At 41.9% G+C, this 26,124-nt stretch overlaps 1 protein-coding gene across 4 annotated transcripts in view; it reads right to left on the minus strand.

The window, feature by feature from the left end:
* The window catches only part of enp2 (Ectonucleoside triphosphate diphosphohydrolase 2), a 47,852-nt gene extending 22,801 nt beyond the window's left edge, over window positions 1-25,051 (minus strand). The window contains exon 1 of one of the 4 annotated variants that reach the window (XM_014128470.2): window positions 24,901-25,051. Coding sequence is in view for 1 of the 4 variants with exons in the window: in NM_001141635.1 (NP_001135107.1) it covers window positions 15,795-15,911 (117 nt within the window). In the remaining 3 variants the exon portion in view is untranslated. The other 3 variants (XM_014128472.2, XM_014128471.2, NM_001141635.1) reach the window with 3 other exon arrangements.
* Between the last annotated feature and the right edge of the window lie 1,073 nt (window positions 25,052-26,124).

Consider the following 26,124-nt stretch of genomic DNA (forward strand, 5'->3'; position numbering starts at 1 on the left):
ACTCTTCTGGGAAGCTTTCCACCAGATGTTGGAACATTGCTGCGGGGATTTGCTTCCATTCAGCCACGAGCATAATGAGGTCCGGCACTGATGTTGGGCGATTAGGCCAGGCTCAAAGTCGGCGTTCCAATTCATCCCAAAGGTGTTCAATGGGGTTGAGGTCTGGGCTCTGTGCAGGCCAGTCAAGTTCTTCCACACCGATCTCAGCAAACCATTTCTTTATGAACCTCGCTTTGTGCATGGGGGCATTGTCATGCTGAAACAGGAAAGGGCCTTCCCCAAACTGTTGCCACAAAGTTGGAAGCACAGAATCGTCTAGAATGTCATTGTATGCTGTAGCGTTAAGATTTCCCTTTCCCTAAGGGGCCTAGCCCGAACCATGAAAAACAGCCCCAGACTATTATTCCTCCACCAAACTTTAAAGTTGGCACTATGCATTGGGGCAGGTAGTGTTCTCCTGGCATCTGCCAAACCCAGATCCATCCGACGGACTGCCAGATGGTGAAGTGTGATTCAACACTCTAGAGTCCAATGGCGGTGAGTTTACACCACTGCAGCCAACACTTGGCATTGCGCATGGTGATCTTAGGCTTGTGTGTGGCTGCTCGGCCATGGAAACCCATTTTATGAAGCTCCCGACTAACCGTTCTTGTGCTGACATTGCTTCCAGAGGCAGTTTGGAACTCGGTAGTGAGTGTTGCAACCGAGGACAGACAATTTCTACACTCTACGCGCTTCAGCACTCGGCGGTCCTGTTCTGTGAGTTTGTGTGGCCTACCACTTCGTGGCTGAGCCGTTGTTGCTCCCAGACCACGCCACAATAACAGCACTTACAGTTGACCGGGGAAGCTCTAGCAGGGTAGAGATTTGAAGAACTGACTTGTTGGAAAGGTGGCATCCTATGACGGTAGCACTTTGAAAGTCACTGAGCTCTTCAGTAAGGCCATTCTACTGCCACTGTTTGTCTATGGAGATTGCATAGCCATGTGTTCGATTTTAAACTGTCAGCAACAGGTTTGGCTGAAATAGCCTAATCCACTCATTTGAAGGGGTGTCCACATACTTTTGTGTATATATAGTGGATTTTCAAAGAAGTTTGGATCGTCATTTTTCGGTCCTTATAGATTTTAAACATAACTGTTAATCATCAAGTAGTATATTCAAGGCAATCCATCTTCCATCACAATCTATTTTAACATATTGTACCTCAAGATCCAAATTGTTTTTGAGTAGGATCGTAACACCTTTTGAATTTCTTTACCCACCGACTGCAATAGATTTTACCATCCCATTATTTTTCCCAGGGCACTTCATTAAAGATATTGAATGAGTTTCCTGAAGACAAAATACGTAATCCTTGTCCTTCAGCCATGTAAAAATTGTTATTTTGTTATTATCAGCCTAAACAGTGGAATTATAGCAAGCTATAATTAATACACTGATTACCATGATGGGTTACATTTTAAAATACTCATCACTGTCCTTACCACCATTTTGAGATACTTCTCAATACTAACTATAAGTAGACCTCCAGTTGTCCTCCAATACTCCTCCCACAAAAATAAAAAAACAATAACACAAACTATTGAGATGGGTCTTCATATATTTTCTCATTTTGACTCACCGTACATTATGTAAGGTGTTGATACACTACATAAACAGCTACAATGAAAATAGTATTGATCAACCCTTAAGCTTCTAACTGGGCATGTATTCACAAGACATAAAGAATAAATACAAATCCCTCATGTTCCTCTTTCACCTCCTCCCCTTTCCCCTTTGATGCTTCTTGCATTAATCTGTCCTGTACTGATGCACCAGTGAGAGAGCGACCTTATTGGTGCCTCTGTAGTAGTTATTCCCTTTAATGCAGTTTATTGGTCAGTGACTGTCTCTATTTAATACAAAGAAAAAAATATATATAGTCTTGGCCAAACTTAATTGTGCTCTAATCAACCACAAATGTACTATTTTAAATAAGGTGTGTATAAAAAAAACAAAATATAACTATCTAATAACACGATTCATGATTCCATTGATAAGTCCAATATACACTCAGTGGGAAATGTATTAGGTACACCCAGTACTGGGTTGGATCCCACTTTGCCTCCAGAACAGTCTGAATTCTCTGGGGGCTGGAAATGTTGCTCAATTGGTATAAAGGGACCTAACGTGTGCCAGGAAAACATTCCCTACACCATTACACCACCGCCACCAGCCTGTACCGTTGACACCAGGCAGGATGGGGCCGTAGACACATGCAGCTTACGCCAAATCCTGATTCTGCCATCAGCATGATGCAAAGGAACCGGGATTTGTAAGACCAGCAATGTTTTTCCACTCCTCAATTGTCCAGTGTTGGTGATCGGTTGCCCACTGGAGCCTCTTCTTGTTTCTAGTTGATAGGAGTGGAACCCGGTGTGGTTATCTGCTGCAATAGCCCATCCGTGACAAGGACGAGTTGTGTGTTCCGAGATGCTGTGCTGCACACCACTGTTGTACTTGCTTGTTTATTTGCCTGTTTGTGACCCCCCTGTTAGTTTGCACGATTCTTGTCATTCTCCATCGAACATCTCACCAACAAGCTGTTTTTGCCCACAGGACTGCTGCTGACTGGATGTGTGTGAAAAGCCCAGGAGGCCGGCCGCTTCTGAGATACTGGAACTGAAGCGCCTGGCACCGACGATCATACCACGCTCAGTCGCTTAGGTCACTTGTTTCGCCCATTCTAACGTCCTTTCGAAACAGTAACTGAATGCTTCAATTCCTGTCTGCCTGCTTATATAGCAGGCCTCGGCCAAGTGACTACAGTTGAAGTCGGAAGTTTACATACACCTTAGCCAAATACATTCAAACTCAGTTTTTCACAAATCCTGACATTTAATCCTAGTAAAAATTCTAGGATCACCACTTTATTTTAAGAATGTGAAATGTCAGAATAATAGTAGAGTGATTTCTTTCATCACATTCCCAGTGGGTCAGAAGTTAACATACACTCAATTAGTATTTGGTAGCATTACCTTTAAATTGTTTAACTTGGGTCAAACGTTTCGGGTAGCCTCCCACAAGCTTCCCACAATAAGTTGGGTGAATTTTGGCCCATTCTTCCTGACAGAGCTGGTGTAACTGAGTCAGGTTTGTAAGGCCTCCTTGCTTGCACACACTTTTTCAGTTCTGCCCACAAATTTTCTATAGGATTGAGTTCAGGGCTTTGTGATGGCCACTCCAATACCTTGACTTTGTTGTCCTTAAGCCATTTTGCCACAACTTTGGAAGACCCATTTGCGACCAAGCTTTAACTTCCTGACTGATGTCTTAAGATGTTGCTTCAATACGTCCACATAATTTTCCTTCCTCATGAAGCCATCTATTTTGTGAAGTGCACCAGTCCCTCCTTCAGCAAAGCACCCCCACAACATGATTCTGCCACCCCCGTGCTTCACGGTTGGGATGGTGTTCTTCAGCTTGCAAGCATCCCCCTTTTTCCTCCAAACATGACGATGGTCATTAGGGCCAAACAGTTCTATTTTTGTTTCATCAGACTAGAGGACATTTCTCCAAAAAGTACGATCTTTGTCCCCATGTGCAGTGCAAACCGTAGTCTGGCTTTTTTATGGCGGTTTTGGAGCAGTGGCTTCTTCCTTGCTGAGCGGCCTTTCAGTTAATGTCGATATAGGATTCGTTTTACTGTGGAAATGGATACTTTGCTGTTGTTCTGGGATTGATTTGCACTTTTCGCACCAAAGCATGTTCATCTCTAGGAGACAGAACGCGTCTCCTTCCTGAGCGGTATGACGGCGGCGTGGTCCCATGGTGTTTATACTTGCGTACTATTGTTTGTAGAGATGAATGTGGTACCTTCAGGTGTTTGGAAATTGCTCCCAAGGATGAACTAGACTTGTGGAGGTCTACAATTGTTTTTCTGAGGTCTTGGCTGATTTCTTTTGATTTTCCAATGATGTCAAGCAGAGGCACTGAGTTTGAAGTTAGGCCTTGAAATACATCCACAGGTACACCTCCAATTGACTCAAATTATGTCGATTAGCCTATCAGAAGCTTCTAAAGCCATGACATCATTTTCTGGAATTTTCCAAGCTGTTTAAAGGCACAGTCAACTGAGTGTATGTAATCTTCTGACCCACTGGAATTGTGATATACTGAATTATAAGTGAAATAATCTCTAAACAATTGTTGGAAAAATTACTCGTGTCATGCACAAAGTAGATGTCCTAACCGACTTGCCAAAACTATAGTTTGTTAACAAGAAATTTGTGGAGTGGTTGAAAAACAAGTTTTAATGACTCCAACCTAAGCGTATGTAAACTTCCGACTTCAACTGTATCTGTAGGAGTGAACAATTGTTTTGAAAGGGGTGGTGCACTTAATAACCTGGACACTGAGTGCATATTGCCCAACTAGGACGGAATGAGATACTTTTTTCTTCAAATTCCTTTATTATTATAATTGTTTTTGTTGTTTTTTGAGTGTTTGAAGTAAATATAGTAAATATTATGAATGAGCCCTGTCTAGGTCTGCTTCTGCCTTCTGAGACACTTCAAATCAAATTGTATGTGTCACATGCGCCAAATACAACAGGTGTAGACCTCACAGTGAAATGCTTACTTACAAGCCCTTAACCAACAATGCAGTTAAGGAAAAGAACTGTTGAGTAAAAAATAGATAAATAAAATACTAAAGAACAAAAATATACATTGTCACATTAAAATATATATTGATAATTTGTCCTGGCCAGTGTGATAGACCTACCTCTTGTTTTTTTTAAAGCCAACGTAAAGCCAACAAAGGAAAAACAACAACAAACACTTGTCATCACTGTGTTAATTGAAAATAAAATGAATTTGATTATTTAGGAATTAGGCATCTATATAGTATATTAATTCGTTCAACTGTCCATATAATTCTCCAATCAAATAAATGCAAACAGATGCATGGCTACAACCAGTGAAGTAGCCTACAGTTCTATTATATGGCACACAACCACCTGTGGGGCACACTGTTTTTCTCCCACAGGGGGACAAAACGGGCAGCTCACTAAGAGCGGGGTGGTATAATGACTTGTAACATCAATGTAATATAGGCACCAGTAGAGCCAAAGCGAGTGCGTCCATTTATCGGCTACATGTTCAGTTGGCCTGGCTAAATTTCTTGTACATTCCACCTTGGGATTCAGTGAATTCATCTTTCATGCATCTATCTTTCGACACCAAACCCACCACTGGTGTGCGTGGGCAAAGAGCTCTATCTTCATGTCATCTAACAAATGTAAATGCGTGGCGATTGCTAAACAGCATTGGCACTTGGATTGGAATCAGATGACATGAAAATAGCTATTTTTTTACATACAATGTAGGTCAGTATTTGTATTATTTATACAGTCTTTTCCCTCATCTTTATCAAGGGTGCCAATCATTTTTTACCTGATTGTATGTCCCTCAGAGCATTCATGCATGCATATGTGAACCTGGAAACATGATACTAACATACATCATAAGTAAGTAGCCTTGGACAAGACTTGGCTTGTGCAAGCCTGAACAGCTCATAGGAGCAGGAGCCTATTTACTGTTTTTGTAGCGTGAGAATGCTTGATTACCATTACTCCCAATCTACAGTGCATTTGGAAAGTATTCAGACCTCTTGACTTTTTCCACATTGTTACATTACAGCCTTACTCTAAAATTGATTCAATAGTTTTTCCCCCCTCATCAATCTACACACAATACCCCATGATGACAAAGCAACAACAGGTTTTTAGACATTTACCACCCCCCCCCAAAAAAAAATATAGATTTAATATACATAGGTGTTCAGACCCTTAACTCAGTACTTTGTTGAAGCACCTTCGGCAGCGATTAGAGCCTCGAGTCTTTTTGGGTATGACGCTACAAGCTTGGCACACCTGTATTTGGGGAGTTTCTCTCATTCTTCTCTGCAGATCCTCTCAAGCTCTGTCAGGTTGGACAGGGAGCGTCGCTGCACAGCTATTTTCAGGTCTCTCCAGAGATGTTGGATCGGGTTCAAGTCCGGGCTCTGGCTGGGCCACTCAAGGACATTCATAGACTGGTCTCCTGTGTTGTCTTGGCGTAGTGAACCTTCGCCCCAGTCTGAGGTCCTGAGCACTCTGGAGCAGGTTTTCATCAAGGATCTCTGTACTTTGCTCCGTTCATCTTTCCCTCGTTCTGGACTAGTCTATCCAGTCCCTGCCACAGAAAAACATCCCCACAGCATTATGCTGCTACCACCATGCTTTACCGTAGGGATGGTGCCAGGTTTCCTCCAGACGTGAGGATTGGCATTCAGGCCATAGAGTTCAATCTTGGTTTCATCTGACCAGAGAATCTTGTTTCTCATGTTCTGAGAGTCCTTTAGGTGCCTTTTGGCAAACTTCAAGCGGGCTGTCATGTGCCTTTTACTGAGTGGCTTCCATCTGGCCACTCTACCATAAAGGCCTTATTGATGGTGTGCTGCAGAGATGGTTGTCCTTCTGGCAGGTTCTCCCATCTCCACAGAGGAACTTTGGAGCTTTGTCAGAGTGATCATTGGGTTCTTGGTCACCTCCCTGATGAAGGGCCTTCTCCCCTGTTTGCTCAGTTTGGTCTGGCGGATAGCTCTAAGTAGAGTAACTTCTTCCACTTAAGAATGATGGAGGCCACTGTGTTCTTGGGGATCTTCAGTGCTGCAGAAATGTTTTGGTACCCTTCCCCAGATCTGTGGCTCGACACAATCCTGTCTTGGAGCTCTATAGACAATTCCTCTGACATACACTGTCAACTGTTCAACCTTATATAGACAGGTGTGCCTTCTCAAATCATGTCCAATCAACTTACCACAGGTGGAGTCCAATGAAGTTGTTGAAACATCTCAAGGATGACCAATGGAAACAGGATGCACATGAGCTCAATTACGATTATTATTTTTTTTTGCAAAAATGTCTAAACCTGTTATCGCTTTGTCATTATGGGGTATTGTGTGTAGATTGTTACATTACAGCCTGTTTTTCATCAATATGGAAAAGGGGAAGGGGTCTGAATACTTTCCGAATGCATTGAATCTCTAATGCTGAGAGCCAAGCAGAGATGCATTATATGCAATATCCCTCGGCCTGGGGCTCCATGCAAGATCTCACCTCGTGGGGTTGCAATGATCATGAGAACGGTTAGGAATCAGCCCAGAACTACACGGGGAGGATCTTGTCAATGATCTCAAGGCAGCTGGGACCATTGTCACCAAGAAAACAATTGGTAACACACTATGCCGTGAAGGACTGAAATCCTGCAGCGCCCGCAAGGTCCCCCTGCTCAAGAATACATATACATGCCCGTCTGAAGTTTGCCAATGAACATCTGAATGATTCAGAGGACAACTGGTGAAAGTGTTGTGGTCAGATGAGACCAAAATGGAGCTCTTTGGCATCAACTCAACTCGCCGTGTTTGGAGGAGGAGGAATGCTGCCTATGACCCCAAGAACACAATCTCCACCGTCAAACATGGAGGTGGAAACATTATGCTTTGGGGGTGTTTTTCTGCTAAGGGGACAGGACAACTTCACCACATCATTTGACGGGGCCATGTACTGTCAAATCTTGGGTGAGAACCTCCTTCCCTCAGCCAGGGCATTGAAAATGGGTCGTGGATGGGTATTCCAGCATGACAATGACCCAAAACACACGGCCAAGGCAACAAAGGAGTAGCTCAAGAAGAAGCACATTAAGGTCCTGGAGTGGCCTAGTCTCCAGACCTTATTCCCATAGAAAATCTGTGGAGGGAGCTTAAGGTTCGAGTTGCCAAACGTCAGCCTCGAAACCTTAATGACTTGGAGAAGATCTGCAAAGAGGAGTGGGACAAAATCCCTCCTGAGATGTGTGCAAACCTGGTGGCCAACTACAAGAAACGTCTGACCTCTGTGATTGCCAACAAGGGTTTTGCCACCAAGTACTAAGTCATGTTTTGCAGAGGGGTCAAATACTTATTTCCCTCATTAAAATGCAAATCATTTTATAAAATTTTTTAAATGTGTTTTTCTGGATTTTTTTGTTGTTCTTCTGTCTCTCACTGTTCATATAAACCTACCATTAAAATTATAGACTGATCATTTCTTTGTAAGTGGGCAAACGTACAAAATCAGCAGGGGATCAAATACTTTTTCCCCCCACTGTAGCTGAAATTATTATTAATTCAAGTGCTGTCTCTGTACATTTATCTGGCACTAAATGGAATAGAAACAGCTGATTGGCATGGCCTGCATGTTCCACTCCAGGATTACAACTTCCTGTTTTGACCTCCCAATAAACCCCCCCAAAACCCTTCAGTTGAAAATGAGCTCACCCGATGACATGTTTGATGGGGCGGAACAGGATGAGACCTTGAAACTTTTTCTAAAGAAACTGACTGTTAACCATTTCAGCAGCTAACAGGAAGCTGTGGTCGATGGATTCGGTATGGGGGGGGAATGAGAGCGAGCCGATAGGGGCTACACACAGAAAACCAATAGTAGTCTCTAGCTGTGATAGGTTTTCTGATTTTTAAACAAAGATTTCTCAAAATGACAAAAACTCATCCAATGAGAGGCAAGAGGCAGAGAAGGAAGAAGAGTCTTCCAAAAACAGAGCAACATGGATATGCAACTAAATGAACATAATGGATATGCCCCATTGACAAAAAATGCAGCAGTCGTCATTCTTAGGGTTCTACGGTGTGATCAGACAGAACATCTGCAGACCAGTCCTCCACAAAGAGCTGATTTCCTGTTTTTCCATTGATAACACAATATAGGGTATTCATACAACTTGAAGGGTATTCATAAGATTTATATGAGGACCAGTAGAGATTTGATTCATATTCTTTATATACACAGACGGTCAATAACCCATGCAAGAAGTAGTAGTTATCTGTTATGGTTCAAGGCATTCAACTACTCTTCTCTCTGAGGTTTCTAAATTCACCCAAACATACACAGGGTTGAGCCATTGGCAATGTCTGTTTGAGCAAACAGAGGCTCCTTTCAGCATTGCACAAAGAGCCAGGCATGCATTAGGGTATGTGACTGTTAAACTGCAAACACTTCACTATACCTGACCACACACACCATGTTGCCCACATTGTGTTGTTAGTTTACATGCCATCCGTGTATAGAGCATTTTGAAGAAGTCCAGGCGACTGCTCCATGAGCAGTGAAGAGAAAACAGAGAGACAGAGAGCGAGAGACACAGAGAGAGGTGAGAAAGCAGACACCACCAATAGGATATTTTAGATGAAGGTAATGTAGTTCCAAGGACCCTGGCTGCAATGTAATGCAGGCCTATGTCAGTGAAGCATCGTTTCTGTGGAGGTCAAGGCTTCACTTGTGAAAACAGGAGGCGTGTAGATGCAAACACACACTACATTAGAGGTCGATCGATTACTATTTTTCAACGCCGATACCGATTATTGGAGGACCAAAAAAAGCTGATACCGATTAATCGGACGATTTTTATATAAATATTATATTTGTAATAATGACAATTACAACAATACTGAATGAACACTTATTTTAACTTATGATAATACATAAATAAAAATCTATCTAGTCTCAAATAAATAATGAAACATGTTCAATTTGGTTTAAATAATGCAAAAACACAGCGTTGGAGAAGAAAGTAAAAGTGCAATATATGCCATGTAAAAAAGTTTACATTTAAGTTCCTTGCTCAGAACATGAGAACATATGAAAGCTGGTGGTTCCTTTTAACATGAGTCTTCAATATTCCCAGTTAAGAAGTTTTAGGTTGTAGTTATTATAGGAATTATAGGACTATTTCTCTCTATACCATTTGTATTTCATATACCCTTGACTATTGGATGTTCTTATAGGTACTTTAGTATTGCCAGCCTAATCTCGGAAGTTGATAGGCTTGAAGCCATAAACAGCGCAATGCTTGAAGCACAGCGAAGAGCTGCTGGCAAATGCAGGAAAGTGCTGTTTGAATGAATGCTTACGAGCCTGCTGCTGCCTACCACCGCTCAGTCAGACTGCTCTATCACATTTCAAATCATAGACTTAATTATAATATAATAAAACACACAGAAATACGAGCCTTAGGTCATTAATATGGTAAAATCCGGAAACTATCATTTCAAAAACAAAACATTTATTATTTCAGTGAAATACGGAACCGTTCCGTATTTTATCGAACAGGTTGCATCCATAAGTCTAAATATTGCTGTTACATTGCACAACCTTCAATGTTATGTTAGAATTATGTAAAATTCTGGCAAATTAATTACGGTCTTTGTTAGGAAGAAATGGTCTTCACACAGTTTGCAACAAGCCAGGCGGCCCAAACTGCTGCATATACCCTGACTGTGCTTGCACAGAACGCAAGAAAAGTGACACAATTTCCCTAGTTAATATTGCCTGTTAATATTAATTACTTTTAACTAAATATGCAGGTTTAAAAAATATATGTATATTGATATTAAGAAAGGCATTGATGTTTATGGTTAGGTACACATTGGTGCAACGACAGTGCTTTTTTCGCTAATGCGCTTGTTAAATCATCACCCGTTTGGCGAAGTAGGCTGTGATTCGATGATAAATGAACAGGCACCGCATTGATTATTTGCAACGCAGGACAAGCTAGTTAAACTAGTAATATCATCAACCATGTGTAGTTAACTAGTGATTATGTTAAGATTGATTGTTTTTTTATAAGTTTAATGCTAGCTAGCAACTTACCTTGGCTCCTTGCTGCACTCGTGTAACAGGTGGTCTGGCTGCCACGCAGTCTCCTTGTGGAGTGCAATGTAAATCGGCATAAAAAAAAACTTGAAATCGGCCTTGCCGATTAAATCGGTCGACCTCTACACTACATGTTAATGTATGTAAATTGTAGTTTTTTCTGTAATGTCTTTTTCGTTATACGTCGGACCCCAGTAGGTGACATAAGGTGAAAGATACATTGTCTCAGCAGATTGCTTTGGACACCACAAAGTAGTGTCACTAGGTTGTTAGCAACTCACACCCATGTTAACACTTTTCAGGGTGAATATTATATGATGACAATGTGACCCAGACACGTTAATGGCCAAATAGGTTTTGGTACTTTTCAGTGACTGTATTATTGGATAGGAGCTCAGCAAGGTTGGCAATCAACCTTATTCAACCGTATGGAATGACGCATTTTAAGCCTTTAAACCTAAGATGGTAGGCTAACTAAATTGCTACAAGTTTCTTATATAATTTTATGTATGAGGTGGATCAGCCTGGTCTCATAGACCAGTAGTGGTAAAATGGCACTGTAGAGGATGGTTGACGTTTTTTTGCGTTGTTTGTCATTTATTTAACTTATTTGTACATAATGTTGCTGCTACCGTCTCTTATGACCAAGACATCAAAACTGGGATTACTCACCACGAACTGGAAGAAGCTTTTTCCTTTAACGAGTCCGATGAGAAAGATATACTGGGAACAGACCCAGATCCACGTAATTTGCGTGAAGAAAAGACGGAAGAAAAGAGGACGCAGATCAGGCTGCCTTTTGAGAATCTGTAGGCGAGCGAGTAAAGTCCCATTGCCATCAATTCTACTTGCTAACATGCAATCATTGGAAAATAAAATGGATGACCTACGATTATCCTACCAACGGGACATTAAGAACTGTAATATCCTATGTTTCACCGACTCGTGGCTGAACGACGACACTGACAATATAGAGCTGGAGGGATTTTCAATGCACCCGCAGAACAGAGAAGCTGCATCTGGTAAGACAAGGGGTGGGGGTGTGTGTCTTTTTGTCAATAACAGCTGGTGCGCGATGTCTTATAGTAAAGAAGTCTCGAGGTATTGCTCGCCTGAGTTAGAGTACCTTATGATAAGCTGTAGACCACACAATCTACCAAGAGAGTTCTCAGCTATATTACTCGTAGCCATCTATTTACCTCCACAGACTGATGCTGGCACTAAGAGCGCACTCAACCAACTCTATAAGGCCATAAGCAAACAAGAAAATGCTCACCCAGAAGCAGCACTTCTAGTGGCCGGGGACTTTAATGGAGGCAAACTTAAATCAGTTTTACCAGCATGTCACATGTGCAACCAGAGGAGAAAAAAAATTAAAAACATTTTTTTTTTTATAAACTCTAGACCACCTTTACTCCACACACAGAGACGCATACAAAGCTCTCCCCCACCCTCCATTTGGCAAATTAGACAAAAATTATATTCTCCTGATTCCTGCTTACAAGCAAAAACTAAAGCAAGAAGCACCAGTGACTCGCTCAATACGGAAGTGGTCAGATGACGCGGATGTAACACTACAGGACTGTTTTGCTAGCATACACCGGAATATGTTCCGGGATTCATCTAATGGCATTGAGGAGTATACCACCTCAGTCATCGTCTTCATCAATAAGTGCATCGACGACATCCTCCCCACAATGACCGTACGTATATATCCAAACCAGAAGCCATGGATTACAGGCAACATCCGCATCGAGCTAAAGGCTACAGCTGCCACTTTCAAGGTGCGGGACACTAATCTGGACGCCTATAAGAAATCCCGCTATGCCCTCAGATGAACCATCAAACAAGCAAAGCATCAATACAGGATTAAGATTGAATCCTACTACACGGGCTCTGACGCTCTTCGGATGTGGCAGGGCTAGAAAACTATTACGGACTACAAAGGGAAACCCAGCTGCTCAGTGACGGGAGCCTACCAGATGAGCTAAATGCCTTTTATGCTCGCTTCGAGGCATGCACGAGAGCACCAGCTGTTCTGGATGACTGTGTGATAACGCTCTTGGTAACCGATGTAAGCAAGACCTTTAAACAGATCAACATTCACAAAGCCGCGGGGCCAGATGGATTACCAGGACGTGTACTCAAAGCATGCTGCGGACCAACTGGCAAGTGTCTTCACTGACATTTTCAACCTCTCCCTGACTGAGTCTGTAATACCTACATGTTTCAAGCAGACCACCATAGTCCCTGTGCCCAAGGAAGCGAAGGTAACCTGCCTAAATGATTATCGCCCTGTAGCACTCACGTCGGTAGCCATGAAGTGCTTTGAAAGGCTGGTCATAGCTCACAACAGCATCCTCCCAGATACCCTAGACCCACTCCAATTCGCATATTGCCCCAACAGATCCACAGATGACGCAATCTCAATCACACTCCACACTGCCCTTTCCCACCTGGACAAAAGGAACACCTATGTGAGAATGCTGTTCATTGACTACAGCTCAGCGTTCAACACCATAGTGTCCATAAGGCTCATCATTAAGCTAAGGACCCTGGGACTAAACACCTCCCTCTGCAACTGGATCCTGGACTTCCTGACGGGCCGCCCCCAGGTGGTAAGGTTAGGCAACAACACGTCTGCCACGCTGATCCTCAACACTGGGGCCCCTCAGGGGTGTGCACTTAGTCCCCTCCTGTACTCCCTGTTCAACCACGACTGCGTGGTCAAACACGACTCCAACACCATCATTAAGTTTGCTGACGACACAACAGTGGTAGGCCTGATCACCGACAACGATGAGACAGCCTAAAGGGAGGAGGTCAGAGAACTGGCAGTGTGGTGCCAGGATAACAACTTCTCCCTCAATGTGAGCAAGACAAAGGAGCTGATCATGGACTACAGGAAAAGGCGGGCCGAACAGGCCCCCATTAACATCAACGGGGCTGTAGTGGAGCGGGTCGAGAGTTTCAAGTTCCTTGGTGTCCACATCACCAACGATCAATCATGGTCCAAACACACCAAGACAGTCATAAAGAGGGCACGACAAAACCTTTTCCCTCTCAGGAGACTGAAAAGATTTGGCATGGGTCCCCAGATCCTCAAAAAGTTCTACAGCAGCACCATCGAGAGCATCCTGCCTGGTTGCATCACCTCCAGGTATGGCAACTACTCGGATTCTGACCGTAAGGCGCTACAGAAGTTAGTGCATATGATCCAGTACATCACTGGGGCCAAGCTTCCTGCAATCCAGGACCTATATAAATAGGCGGTGTCAGAGGAAAGCCCATAAAAATGTCAGAGACTCCAGTCACCCAAGTCATAGACAGTTTTCTCTGCTACTGCATGGCAAGAGGTACCGGAGTGCCAAGTCTAGAACCAAAAGGCTCCTTAACAGCTTCTACCCCCAATCCATAAGACTGCTGAACAATTAATCAAATGGCCACCGGACTATGACATTGACCCCCTCCCCTCCATTTCTTTTGTACACTGCTGCTACTCGCTGTTAATCTATGCATAGTCACTTCACCCCTACCTACATGTACAAATTACCTCTGACCTGTACCCCCGCACATTGACTCGGTACCGGTACCCCCTGTATATAGCCTCGTTATTGTTATGTTATTGGGTTACTTTTCATTATTTTTGACTTCAGTTTATTTGGTAAACATTTTCTTACCTCTTCTTAAACTGCACTGTTGGTTAAGGGCTTGTAAGTAAGCATTTCACGGTAAGGTCTACACTTGTTGTATTCGGTACATGACAAATAAAGTTTGATTTGATTTAGACTGAACATTGTAAACATTCAAATTAGTATGATGTGTTACGTTTGGTATGGTTACATAAGACAGAAGGTTACTTAAGGCAAAAAATGAAAGGAGGGTCATTGGTCAGCGTGGATGGGTGGGTGTATAATGTGAACGTCTAGCAAGAGCACTCCCTTTAAGAGTGTGCTCCTAATCTCAGCTCGTTACCTGTATAAAATACACCTGGGAGCCAGAAATCTTTCTGATTGAGAGGGGGTCAAATACTTATTTCCCTCATTAAAATGCAAATCAATTGACAACATTTTTGACATGCGTTTTTCTGGATATTTTTGTTGTTATTCTGTCTCTCACTGTTCAAATAAACCTACCATTAAAATTATAGACGGATAATTTATTTGTCAGTGGGCAAACGTACAAAATCAGCAGGGGATCAAATACTTTTTCCCCCCTCACTGTACATACCATGAAACATTTACATTTAAGTCATTTAGCAGACGCTCTTATCCAGAGCGACTTACAAATTGGTGGATTCACCTTATGATATCCAGTGGAACAACCACTTTACAATAGTGCATCTAAATCTTTTGGGGGGGGGGGGGGTTAGAAGGATTACTTTATCCTATCCTAGGTATTCCTTAAAGAGGTGGGGTTTCAGGTGTCTCCGGAAGGTGGTGATTGACTCCGCTGTCCTTGCGTTGTGAGGGAGGAACATGACATACATACTAAAAGGAGTATCTTGGGTTTACATAGAGAATAATATGAAATGCTCTGGGACCAGGTTGCAGAGGTGGATTGACTGACTGAATTGTTGAATGCTTGTTGACAATTTTCTTATCTTCAGTGTTGTAGTCAGTAGACATAAATTACCTTACCTATGCAGTTTATATTCTGCATGCTGCTTGCTGCCTGCAGATAGACACCTCACTCCACTCCATTCACAGCCTACACTGTCCCTTACAAAAATATATAGCACTTTTGAAACTGAAGTAAAAGTGCAGTAACTGCAGTCCACTGTAGTATTTTGGACACAGTAATTGCAGAATAACTGCAGTGTACTGCAGTTGCACTGCAAAATTAGTCGTAAAAAAAAAAAGTTTGCAGTATTTGCAGCATAGTGCAGTTAACTCCATTTTAACTGCAGTTATACTGCATTATACTACAGTTAAACTGCACTCTGACTGCAATCTTTTTTCGTAAGGAGTTGGTGAGGCTAATTGTGTTCATCTTACATTTCACGAACCAGCCTAAAACGCTGACATACATAGTCCAAAAATAGCCCAACGAATCTTACCATAAATTCCGGAGGTTCGGTCAAGTCATCCGTGGGAATAGTTAGAAGGAGAATGGCTACAATCCCAAACAGTAATAGCGCAACCGTGGCGAAAATATGACAGCGTCGCTTTGCCATTGTTAAAAATTGAGCGGTGCTCTTTTTTCAGATGAAATCCACAGTGCGTGCGCTGCCTGATTTGGCAGTGAAGGCAAGAGAGTTTGGATAACAGCTTGAGGTAACTACACAATGGGTTTGGCTTCATACAACGCATAATTTAAGTCACTTCGGCATGACTTGCAATTACTTATTTACTTCCCATCACAAAACCCCACAGATAGAACCATTTGGTAGTAGGGCTGGGAAGTGCCTCACAATAAGATATTATCACTCTTACTTTGGCGATACCATATGTATTGCCATTCTACATGTATCACGATTCTATGTGGGTTGTTCCAAAAATTAGGTGCCTTTTGAGTTGTGTAAATTGGTGGGGGAAAAAACTTTTATTTCACGGAATTTAAATTGCAGTTAAAATCTTGCACACTGAAAAATAATTTCACATGCCCGAATACAACAAGTGTAGACCTTACCGTGAAATGCTTACTTACAAGCCCTTAACCAACAGTGCAGTTCAAGAAGAGTTAAGAAAAGATTTACCAAATAAAGTCAATAATAAAAAGTAACCCAATAACATAACAATAAGGAGGCTATGTACAGGGGGTACTAGAGGTCGACAGATTATGATTTCAACGCTGATACCGATTATTGGAGGACCCAAAAAAGCCGATACCGATTAATCTGCCGATTGTTTATATATATATATATATATATATATATATATATTATGGTCATTAATATGGTCAAATCCGGAATCTATCATTGAAAACAAAACGTTTATTCTTCAGGTGAATAATGGACCCGTTCTGTATTTTATCGAACGGGTTGCATCCATAATATTGCTGTTACATTGCACAACCTTCAATGTTATGTCAGAATTATGTAAAATTCTGGCAAATTAATTACGGTCTTTGTTAGGAAGAAATGGTCTTCACACAGTTCGCAACGAGCCAGGCAGCCCAAACTGCTGCATATACCCTGACTCTGCTTGCACAGAACGCAAGAGAAGAGACAATTTCCCTAGTTAACTAAAAGAAATTAATGTTAGCAGGCAATATTAAATAAATATGCAGGTTTAATTTTTTTTACATGTGTATTGATTTTAAGAAAGGCATTGATGTTCATGGTTAGGTACATTGGTGCAATGACAGTGCTTTTTTCACGAATGCGCTTGTTAAATCATCACCCGTTTGGCGAAGTAGGCTGTGATTCGATGATAAATTAACAGGCACCGCATTGATTATATGCAACGCAGGACAAGCTAGATAAACTAGTAATATCATCAACCATGTGTAGTTAACTAGTGATTATCTTAAGATTGATTGTTGTTTTTTATAAGATAAGTTTAATGCTAGCTAGCAACTTACCGTGGCTCCTTGCTGCACTCGCGTAACAGGTGGTCAGCCTGCCACGCAGTCTCCTCGTGGAGTGCAATGTAATTGGCCATAATCGGCATCCAAAAATGCAGATATCCGATTGTTATGAAAACTTGAAATTGGCCTTAATTAATCGGTCGACCTCTAGGGGGTACCTGTACCAAGTCAGTGTGCAGGGGTACAGGTTTAAAAGATTTTACTGAGTTACAGTTCATATAAAGAAGTCAGTCAATTAAAAATAAATACATTAGGTCCTAATCTATGGATTTCACATGACTGGGAATACAGATATGCAAATATAGGGGTGTGGATCAGAAAACCAGTCAGTAGCTTCCCGTGTGGCGCAGCGGTCTAAGGCACTGCATCGCAGTGCTTGAGGCGTCACTACAGACCCGGGTTTGATCCCAGGATGTCCTTGTCGATTTGGGGCTCTAGCGACTGCTTGTGGCGGTCTGGGCGCATGGATGCTGACTTTGGACGCCAGTTTGGTGCAGCTGGCTTCCGGGTTAAGTGAGCAGTGTGTCAAGAAGCAGTGCGGCTTGGCGGGGTCGTGTTTCGGAGGACGCATGGCTCTCGACCTTCGCCTCTCCCGAGTGCGTTCGGGAGTTGAAGCGATGGGACAAGACTAACTACCAATTGGGGAGAAAAAGTGGTAAAAGTACAAAAAAAGAAATAAATAAAACCAGTCAGTCTCTGGTGTAACCACCATTTGCCTCATGCAGCCCACACGTCCTTCACATATAATTAAATAAGGCTGTTGTGTGGCCTGTGGAATGTTGTCCCACTCCTCTTCAATGTCTGTGCGAAGTTGCTGGATATTAGCGGGAAGTCGAGCCAGAGCATCCCAAACTTGGGAACTTTTTATTCAGCTCATGAAATATGCAACCAACACTTTACATGTGCACTTGAAGAAACTTTCAAAGTTCTTGACATTTTCAGATTGACTGACCTTCAAGTCTTAAAGTAATGATGGACTGTCGTTTCTCTTTGTTTATTTGTGCTGTTCTTGCCATGGACTTTGTATTTTACCAAATAGGCTAACAAGGGATGCACAATATATTGGTGAACATATCGGAATCAGCCGATATTAGCTAAAAATGCCAACATCGGTATCGGCCAATGTCTAGTTTAACACCCCGATGTGCAAAACTGATGTCAAAGCTGACGTGCATACCTATAGAACGTAGGTACATGACGTAATGATGCCACGTAAAATGTTGCGCTATACATGCAACACAGCATTCCTAAACTAGCCCACAATGTCTGCTGTCTGGATCGAGCAGTCAACAAGTCGAGCAGTCATTTGAAAGAGTCAAATTTCAGCGAGACAACTCAAAAGGCTTAATCCATTAATGCCAAGATAATGGAATTCATTGCCCTTGGCAATCAACTGTTGTGGGTGATGTTGGCTTTCGCCGACTGTACCGGTGCTCAACCACACTACCAAGTGCGCTATTTTTCAGATGTTGCCCTACCGGAGTTACACAGTAATAGCGTCACTGGTATTAGCTTCACGACATACATACTATGGAATGCCGTTTGGGTCTTTGCGTGTCAAAAAAGATACAGTAGCACTGTCAAAGCTGTACAAAAAAAGTCTGCAAACACCGGCCACGAACGATGTGTTTACAATATTGCGTTGGTAATAAAGCATAATTTGTTTGACCGCAATGTCTGGGGTAGCTAGCTTTAGATTGGTACCTAGCTAGCACCCACGCAACCAGCCTGAAAACAATGACCAGTAGAACCTGCAGTGATTTTCATTCAATCTTAGCAATGATTTAGGAATCCTTGTAAGTATTAGCTAGGTTGCCACTTGTTGTTTGCCTATGGAAATTGAACTTCAGTTCATGAAAATAAATAGCTAGTCAGCAACTTAACCCTGTTGCCAAAAGCTAACGTTATAAGCAGCCAGCTATCATCATCTGGCTAGTGAGGCTCGACCGCACCGGGTTATGTTTTGTGAAGCTAGCCACAATAAGGATTAGGAACAATAGTGGAAATTGCTGTTTGCCTTCAAAATAAAAATATGGCATTGACAGTAATGCAAATGAATACAAATAGTAGAATGCCATACTTTTATTTTGAAGGCTAACCGCAAAGTCCACTATTGTGGATAATCCTTATTGTGGCTAGCTTCACATAGATGGGTTCGACCACCATTAAATCAAATAAGAACTGTCTTATAAATTAGGGTTATTTTAGATGATGACACCTAGCTATATAGTTAGCTAACTAACTGTAGCTTCTGAAACAGATTGTTGTATTATTTGACACGTCAAATAGTGTTATTTGAGGTGTATCTTTTTTGACACGCAAAGACCCAAACTGCGTTCCAAAGAAATCCTGGTTGGGAATGAAACGACTGAACAACGAAACAGCACAGCAAGTAAGTGAATGAAATAGGTTTTGATTATGTTTACTGGTAATGGGGACATAAATAACTTCTTGGTCAGTGTGGTGTGTGTGTAACCTTTATTTAACTAGGCAAGTCAGTTAAGAACAAATTCTTATTTACAATGACGGCCCGGACGATGTGATACAGCCTGGATTCGAACCAGGGACTATAGTGACACCTCTTGCACTGAGAAGCAGTGCCTTAGACCACTGCGTCCAACTATTTAACTGTACTAGAATGCTTAAAAGGCCGCTAAAATTGCAAATATCGGTATTGTTTTTTTTTTGGCAAGGAAAATATCAGATATCGGTATTGGGCAAAAATGTAATATCGGTGCATTACTAATACCAACAATACCTTGTCACAACACTACTAACGCATTAAGAAAATAAATTCCACATTAACTTTTAACAAGGCACACCTGTTAATTGAAATACATTCCAGGTGACTACCTCATGAAGCTGGTTGAGAGAATGCAAAGAGTGTGCAAAGCTGTCATCAAGGCAAAGGGTGGCTACTTTCAAGAATCTCAAATATATTTTGATTTGTTTAACACTTTTTTGGTTACATGATTCCATGTGTTATTTCATAGTTTTGACGTCTTCCCTATTATTCTACAATGTAAAAAAAAAAAAAACAGTAATCTTTCTTCTTTATCTAATAAATGTGTTTATTCATTCACAACTAGGTTGTTGCTGGACCCAGCACAGGCAGTGTGATCCTCTGGTCTTCTGGTACCAGTGCTATGGGAAAGGATGCTAGGCTTAGCAGACACAGCTCAGAGGTGAGTGCAGTGTAGGTATGAAGAAAACAGAGAGACACAGATGTACTGCCAGTTCCTTAATTTGTTGGATCTATATGTAATAGCAATTAACACTTAGGAGTGACAGACAGACACAGACAGACTGACAACAGAGGAACAAAGACAGAAAAACAGTGTCAGACAGACACACGGTGATGTGGGCTGGTGTGGCTGAATTGTCAAGGCTGAATGTTGTTTTAAGCACTAGTCTGGAAAATATTGCATTGAGACACCTTTGTCCATAGATGCCACATATCAAGTTTTGTGCAAATCGGTAATTTGCTGCCTGAAGAGTTGCGTAAAGTATTTTTCACGAAATTCAAAATCACGGAAAATCCATCATGGCAGACCTTATGGGTCCCCAAGGCTCATTTGTTCCTTCTGAGAGGGACCTGTGTACCGAATTTCATTACTTTAGGTCAAACAGGGTGAGGGGCTTGACGTTTCAAACTTTGCATTTTCAATATCTTGTTATAGCGCCACCATCTGCCCAATCAGTGTAATTTTGTAAATGCTGGATCTCTATGGCAAGACGCATCATTCACCCAAGTTTTGTTAAAATCGGGCCAGTGCTGTCTGAGTTATCGTGTGACTACTGTAAGAAAGAACATACAAACGAACATACGGGGACAGATCCACAATCCCCTCCCTGTTGTCATCGCCAGGGACAATAAAGATGGTGGGCTAGTACAGCATTGCACCAGTGTTGGAAAAATGATGGTTGGCATTATAAACTAGGCCTACATGGCAACTTCATTCCACAACAAGTGCAATAATGACCATGTTTTAATTTGCCCTCACCTTTTTGAATGACAATAAGACACCATACAAGATAGTATGATAGTCGTAAAACTATTTTGATGACATAAACAAGGATTGTACTATTGTCCACTTTCAGAATGTTCTTTACCAGCCTTCCGATGTGTCTACTTCCCCTCCATCCCTTGGGCTCATGCCTCATTGCCTCTATTGGAAAATCTGTGATTGATCCCCTGAAGAATGGCACAACTACCGGTCCTTAACAAGAAGGACCTGTGTCCGCTCAACATACCTTTTATCCTTAAAGACACACATGGCTAAACAGCCAATGCCAAGGGACAAATGGTCATTTCCTCGAACCAGACAGGGCCCTGGGACATCAGAATCTAAGGGTGAGGATGGACTGTGTTCCACAAGACTCACTCATGACAGGAACCCTGTTGCATGCAAAAGTCCTGGGATGTATTCGTTACGTCTTGCAACGGAAACCGTTTACCGTTTAAGAACCAACCAAATGGAATGAAATGACGAAGGAGCTACATGAATTTGTCCAATAGAAACTCTTGTTTTCATTACAAAACATTTTCCGTTTGGAATAATAGACGAAAAATTTGGCTAAAATCTGCATAATGATTACACCCGATACCACCCAAGTGAAAACCACATTCACATAATCACACACACACATTTCCCCCCATGCTTGACCACACAGAGGCATCACAATGTAGACACACAGTCAATTTGAGAGCCACACTATGTTTTTTTTATCCAACCCTTGGTTTAAATTAGCAGGAAAATCAGTGAGACCACCTTCAACCCCAAAATACATGCAAAACAACAGTTAGTGCTGCACCTTGAAACATCTGAGAGCTGGGACTTGATGTTTAATTTATGGACAATACCTCCCCCTTGTGGTAAAATAAAACAACAAAACTATAATAGGTTGGCAAACTTGCTTTGAGCTTAATATGACAAACAAGTATCTTTATTTCTAGTGTAGGAACACTTACAAAATATAAAATCATCCTCTAATATTCACAAAAGAAATAAGAACATAAGAGCTTATATATTCCAGCTTGAGTAATACACAACATGCCCATAATAAACCATTGAAAGTGTGTTGTTTTATACAAAAGTATGTGGACCCCTTCAAATAGTGGATTCAGCTATTTCAGCCACATTCGTTGCTGACAGTTCTATTAAATTGAGCACACTTCCATGCACTCTCCATAGACAAACATTGGCAGTAGATTGGCCCATACTGAAGAGCTTAGTGACTTTCAATGTGGCACCGTCATAGGATGCACCTTTCCAACAAGTCAGTTTGTCAAATTTCTGCCCTGCTAGAGCTGCCCCGGTCAACTGTAAGTGCTGTTATTGTGAAGTGGAAACTTCTAGGAGCAACAATGGCTCAGCCGCGAAGTTGTAAGCCACACAAGCTCACAGAACGGGATGGCCGAGTGCATAGTGCTGTAAAGTTTGGTGGAGAAAGAATAATGGTCTGGGGCGGTTTTTCATGGTTCGGGCTAAGCCCCTTAGTTCCAGTAAAGGGAAATCTTAATGCAGCATCACACGACATTCTAGATGATTCTGCGCTTCCAACTTTGTGGCAACAGTTTGGGGAAGGCCCTTTCCTGTTAGCATGACAATGCCCCTGTGCACAAAGCGAGGTCCATACAGAAATGGTTTTTCGAGATATGTGTGGAAGAACTTGACTGGCCAGCAGAGCCGTGTCTTCAAACCCAATCAAACACCTTTGGGATGAATCGGAACGCAGACTGTGAGTCAAGCCTAATCGCCCAACCTCACTAATGCTCATGGCTGAATGGAAGCAAGTCCCTGCAGCAATGTTCTAACATCTAGTTTCCTTCCCAGAAGAGTGGAGGCTGTTATTGCAGCAACGGGGGGACCAACTCCATATTAAATGCCCATGATTTTGGAATGAGATGTTTGATGAGCAGCTGTCCACATACTTTTGGCCTTGTTTATTTCTGAACCTGAGTTTCAAACAAACAAAAATCTGACAGTAACTGAAAAACCTGGCACCTGTTGATAACTTATATGGAAAAACTAACATTGTGCAAAATGTATGGCACCATAGAATCCAAGCAGAAAAACAAACACAAAATCAGGACAAAAAATGAGCTAGCTAGTGTATATGTTTGGATAGGGTTAATGTGCTTTCGCATTATCACTCCCTAAACCTGCTCAAGCAGCCCTAGTCTCTCCCCCAATGTGCCAGTCATATACCCCCTCCCATCATCTCAGGGAAGCCAGAGTGCTCTTCCTGGCAGAGGTGCCATACCATGATGCACTGGTAGTTCCACAGTAGCAGCAGTGCCATGACTGTCAGGGCCACCATGATGAGGATGGCCAGGAGGATGCGCTGGCGAGAGCAGCAACTGGAGGGACTGGTAGTGCTGTCTTCTAATGGATGGCCTACATTATGCCTCTCCAGGTCTTCAACCTTGGTTCTGGAGGTTGGAGGATGCCACAGCCATTGTTTGATCCATGAAAGAGGGAGGCGCTGGCGAGCCCTGATCCATGGCTCGGTCTCGGCCATCCTGACCCTTGTATAGATCTCACTTGAGAACTTAAAAGGCAGGCTGGACAAAAGACAATGGTAGTGTCATACTAGTTCTTATTGATACTGTAGGCCTACTATTACTACAATATAGCATTATGACATCAGTTTGTACTGTCATTTAAAAAAAAACCTGACATCAAAAAGTGTCTGGCTATGCAGTCTCAAGGCTGAATCTGTGGGTGTTGATGTCAACTAGTACAGTAGATTCAGCAGTGAAGTAGTCTTCTAAAGTTAGGCCTACATACCCATATTCTGTAAATTATTATTCATAGTAAGTCATCAAAAATATTGGCACATGTAATTTGTTACTGTTTAAATACAAGAGAAGTAGTCTGTACAGGAACGGCACACAACCCTGCAGGTGAATACTGTAAATTACCGTCTACATATGTTAATGAATAGTAAAAGCGCTGAGTTCGTCGAGCTTCTTACCTTACAAACTCCAGAACTCAGATGAGGTTCCGCTCCAAACAGGTGTGGACGGTTTTAACACGTACAGGTATATTTCTCTACAAAATGGTTCCATATGATACACCTAACTTCAAAAACGATTCACGACCCCTATCACCTCTGAAGAAACAACAACAGTCCAAAAAAACAAAAACGTAAGCCACACCCAATTGGAAATCTTCTACCTGATGAGCAGGCGCGAGAACGTCCTGCTGTCCTTGTCCCCACCTCCGGGGTCATCACCAGTTACCACATCCACAAAATTATAAACCCCGCCTATTTCTACCATTTCTTCTTAAAATCTGATTTTAAACCTAACCCTAACTAATTTTAAACATTAACCACACTGCCAACCTTATGCCTAACCTTAAATGAAGACCATAAAGCAAATTTGTGTTTATGAATTTTTACAATATAGTCAATATTGAAGTAGTATGACAACTTTGTGGCTGTGATAACTAGTGGAAACGGTCATACTCCAGTGTTGACAATTTACCGACTTTGTCGCTATATTTAGCGAGTATTCAGACACCTCTAGCGACACATTTTCAAAAAAGCGACTAGCGACAAATCTAGCGATTTTTTCTGGTGTTATTGGAGACTTTTGGAGACGTAAAAGCACTTATCGTTCTTACTCTTCTCAACGAGCAGCGGGTGCTTCCGTGGGCCCCACCCCCGTCCCAAAGCACTCACAGGCGGCCCAGTCCTCGCACAGCAGTCCCTCCCAGCTGCAGTCCTCGCAGGAGATGTTCACGCCTCCACGTCCAGACTGCAAATGAATCGCGCATGCGGGAAGCCGCCGCTGGCTGATCCCGCCCTGGTTTACATGAAAACATTTTTTTTTACCTGAATTAGGGCCAGACTAGCTACCATAATTTTCTCACATTGCCATTGACATTTCTTTCTATTGTCTCTTTTTGGTCCATTTAGATTGTTAATGTAGATTGTATACCATTTTTTTTTTAAATGTTATGGTTAAAAATGTTCATGTTTTACTGTGACTTGTTGTAGGCTCCTAAGTGGACCATAAGGTTAAAAAACAAACCACATTAAGAAAACTAAACTAAAAAACAAAAACTTAAAAATAAACTAAAAAACTAAGTAACTCTGCCAGAGTGTCTCTTTTGGGTCACTTTTGCCGGTCCCAAGACCGGATAAAGGAGGAGAGTTGGAATTGTGACATTAAAATAAACAAGAATCGATAGAAGAAAGTTCATTTGTAGTTCTAAACATATTTAGGGTGTTTTTTACTCACTTGTTGTCTCTCCCACAACGTTATTCCTCTCTCCTACATCACAATTACATGCACATGGCCAATTATGCAAATTAGGTGATGACATCATTTAGGGACTTCTAGTGACTTTTAGGACAGCCAATAGCTACTTTCCTTACTGAGGAGTTGGCAACACTGAACCCACCTCCAGCCACTGAAAATGAACAAGCTTGATTTAGCTTGCCCGCGTGCGGTTTGGATGGGGTTCACGCAACATTAAAATACCTTAATATAAGGGGCACAACTTTGGTTTTAGAAGTGGGGGGGACATAACTTTGCGAGGGGTCTGGCATCTAAAGCAAATTTCCTGCATTTCTACACAATCCAATATAACCCATGGCCCTTCTAGCCCTCTCTCTTTAGAACAACTAAAATTAAGAAAAAATGCACCCAGTCATCAAGCTAGGTAAGAGATCATTGTTAAATATGTTTTTAAGTGATTGATAAGACTGAACTAGATAAAAGGTAATTCAATAATCAATATTGTGTTGCACCTTTAACCAATAGCCTAACAAATTAAACACATTTTTTAAGACATCCTCTATATAACATTTCTGCTAGACCGCCCAGCTAGCCTGAGCCACCT

This window comes from Salmo salar, chromosome ssa11, assembly GCF_905237065.1.
Source record: "Salmo salar chromosome ssa11, Ssal_v3.1, whole genome shotgun sequence".
In the NCBI taxonomy this organism is placed as follows: domain Eukaryota; kingdom Metazoa; phylum Chordata; class Actinopteri; order Salmoniformes; family Salmonidae; genus Salmo; species Salmo salar.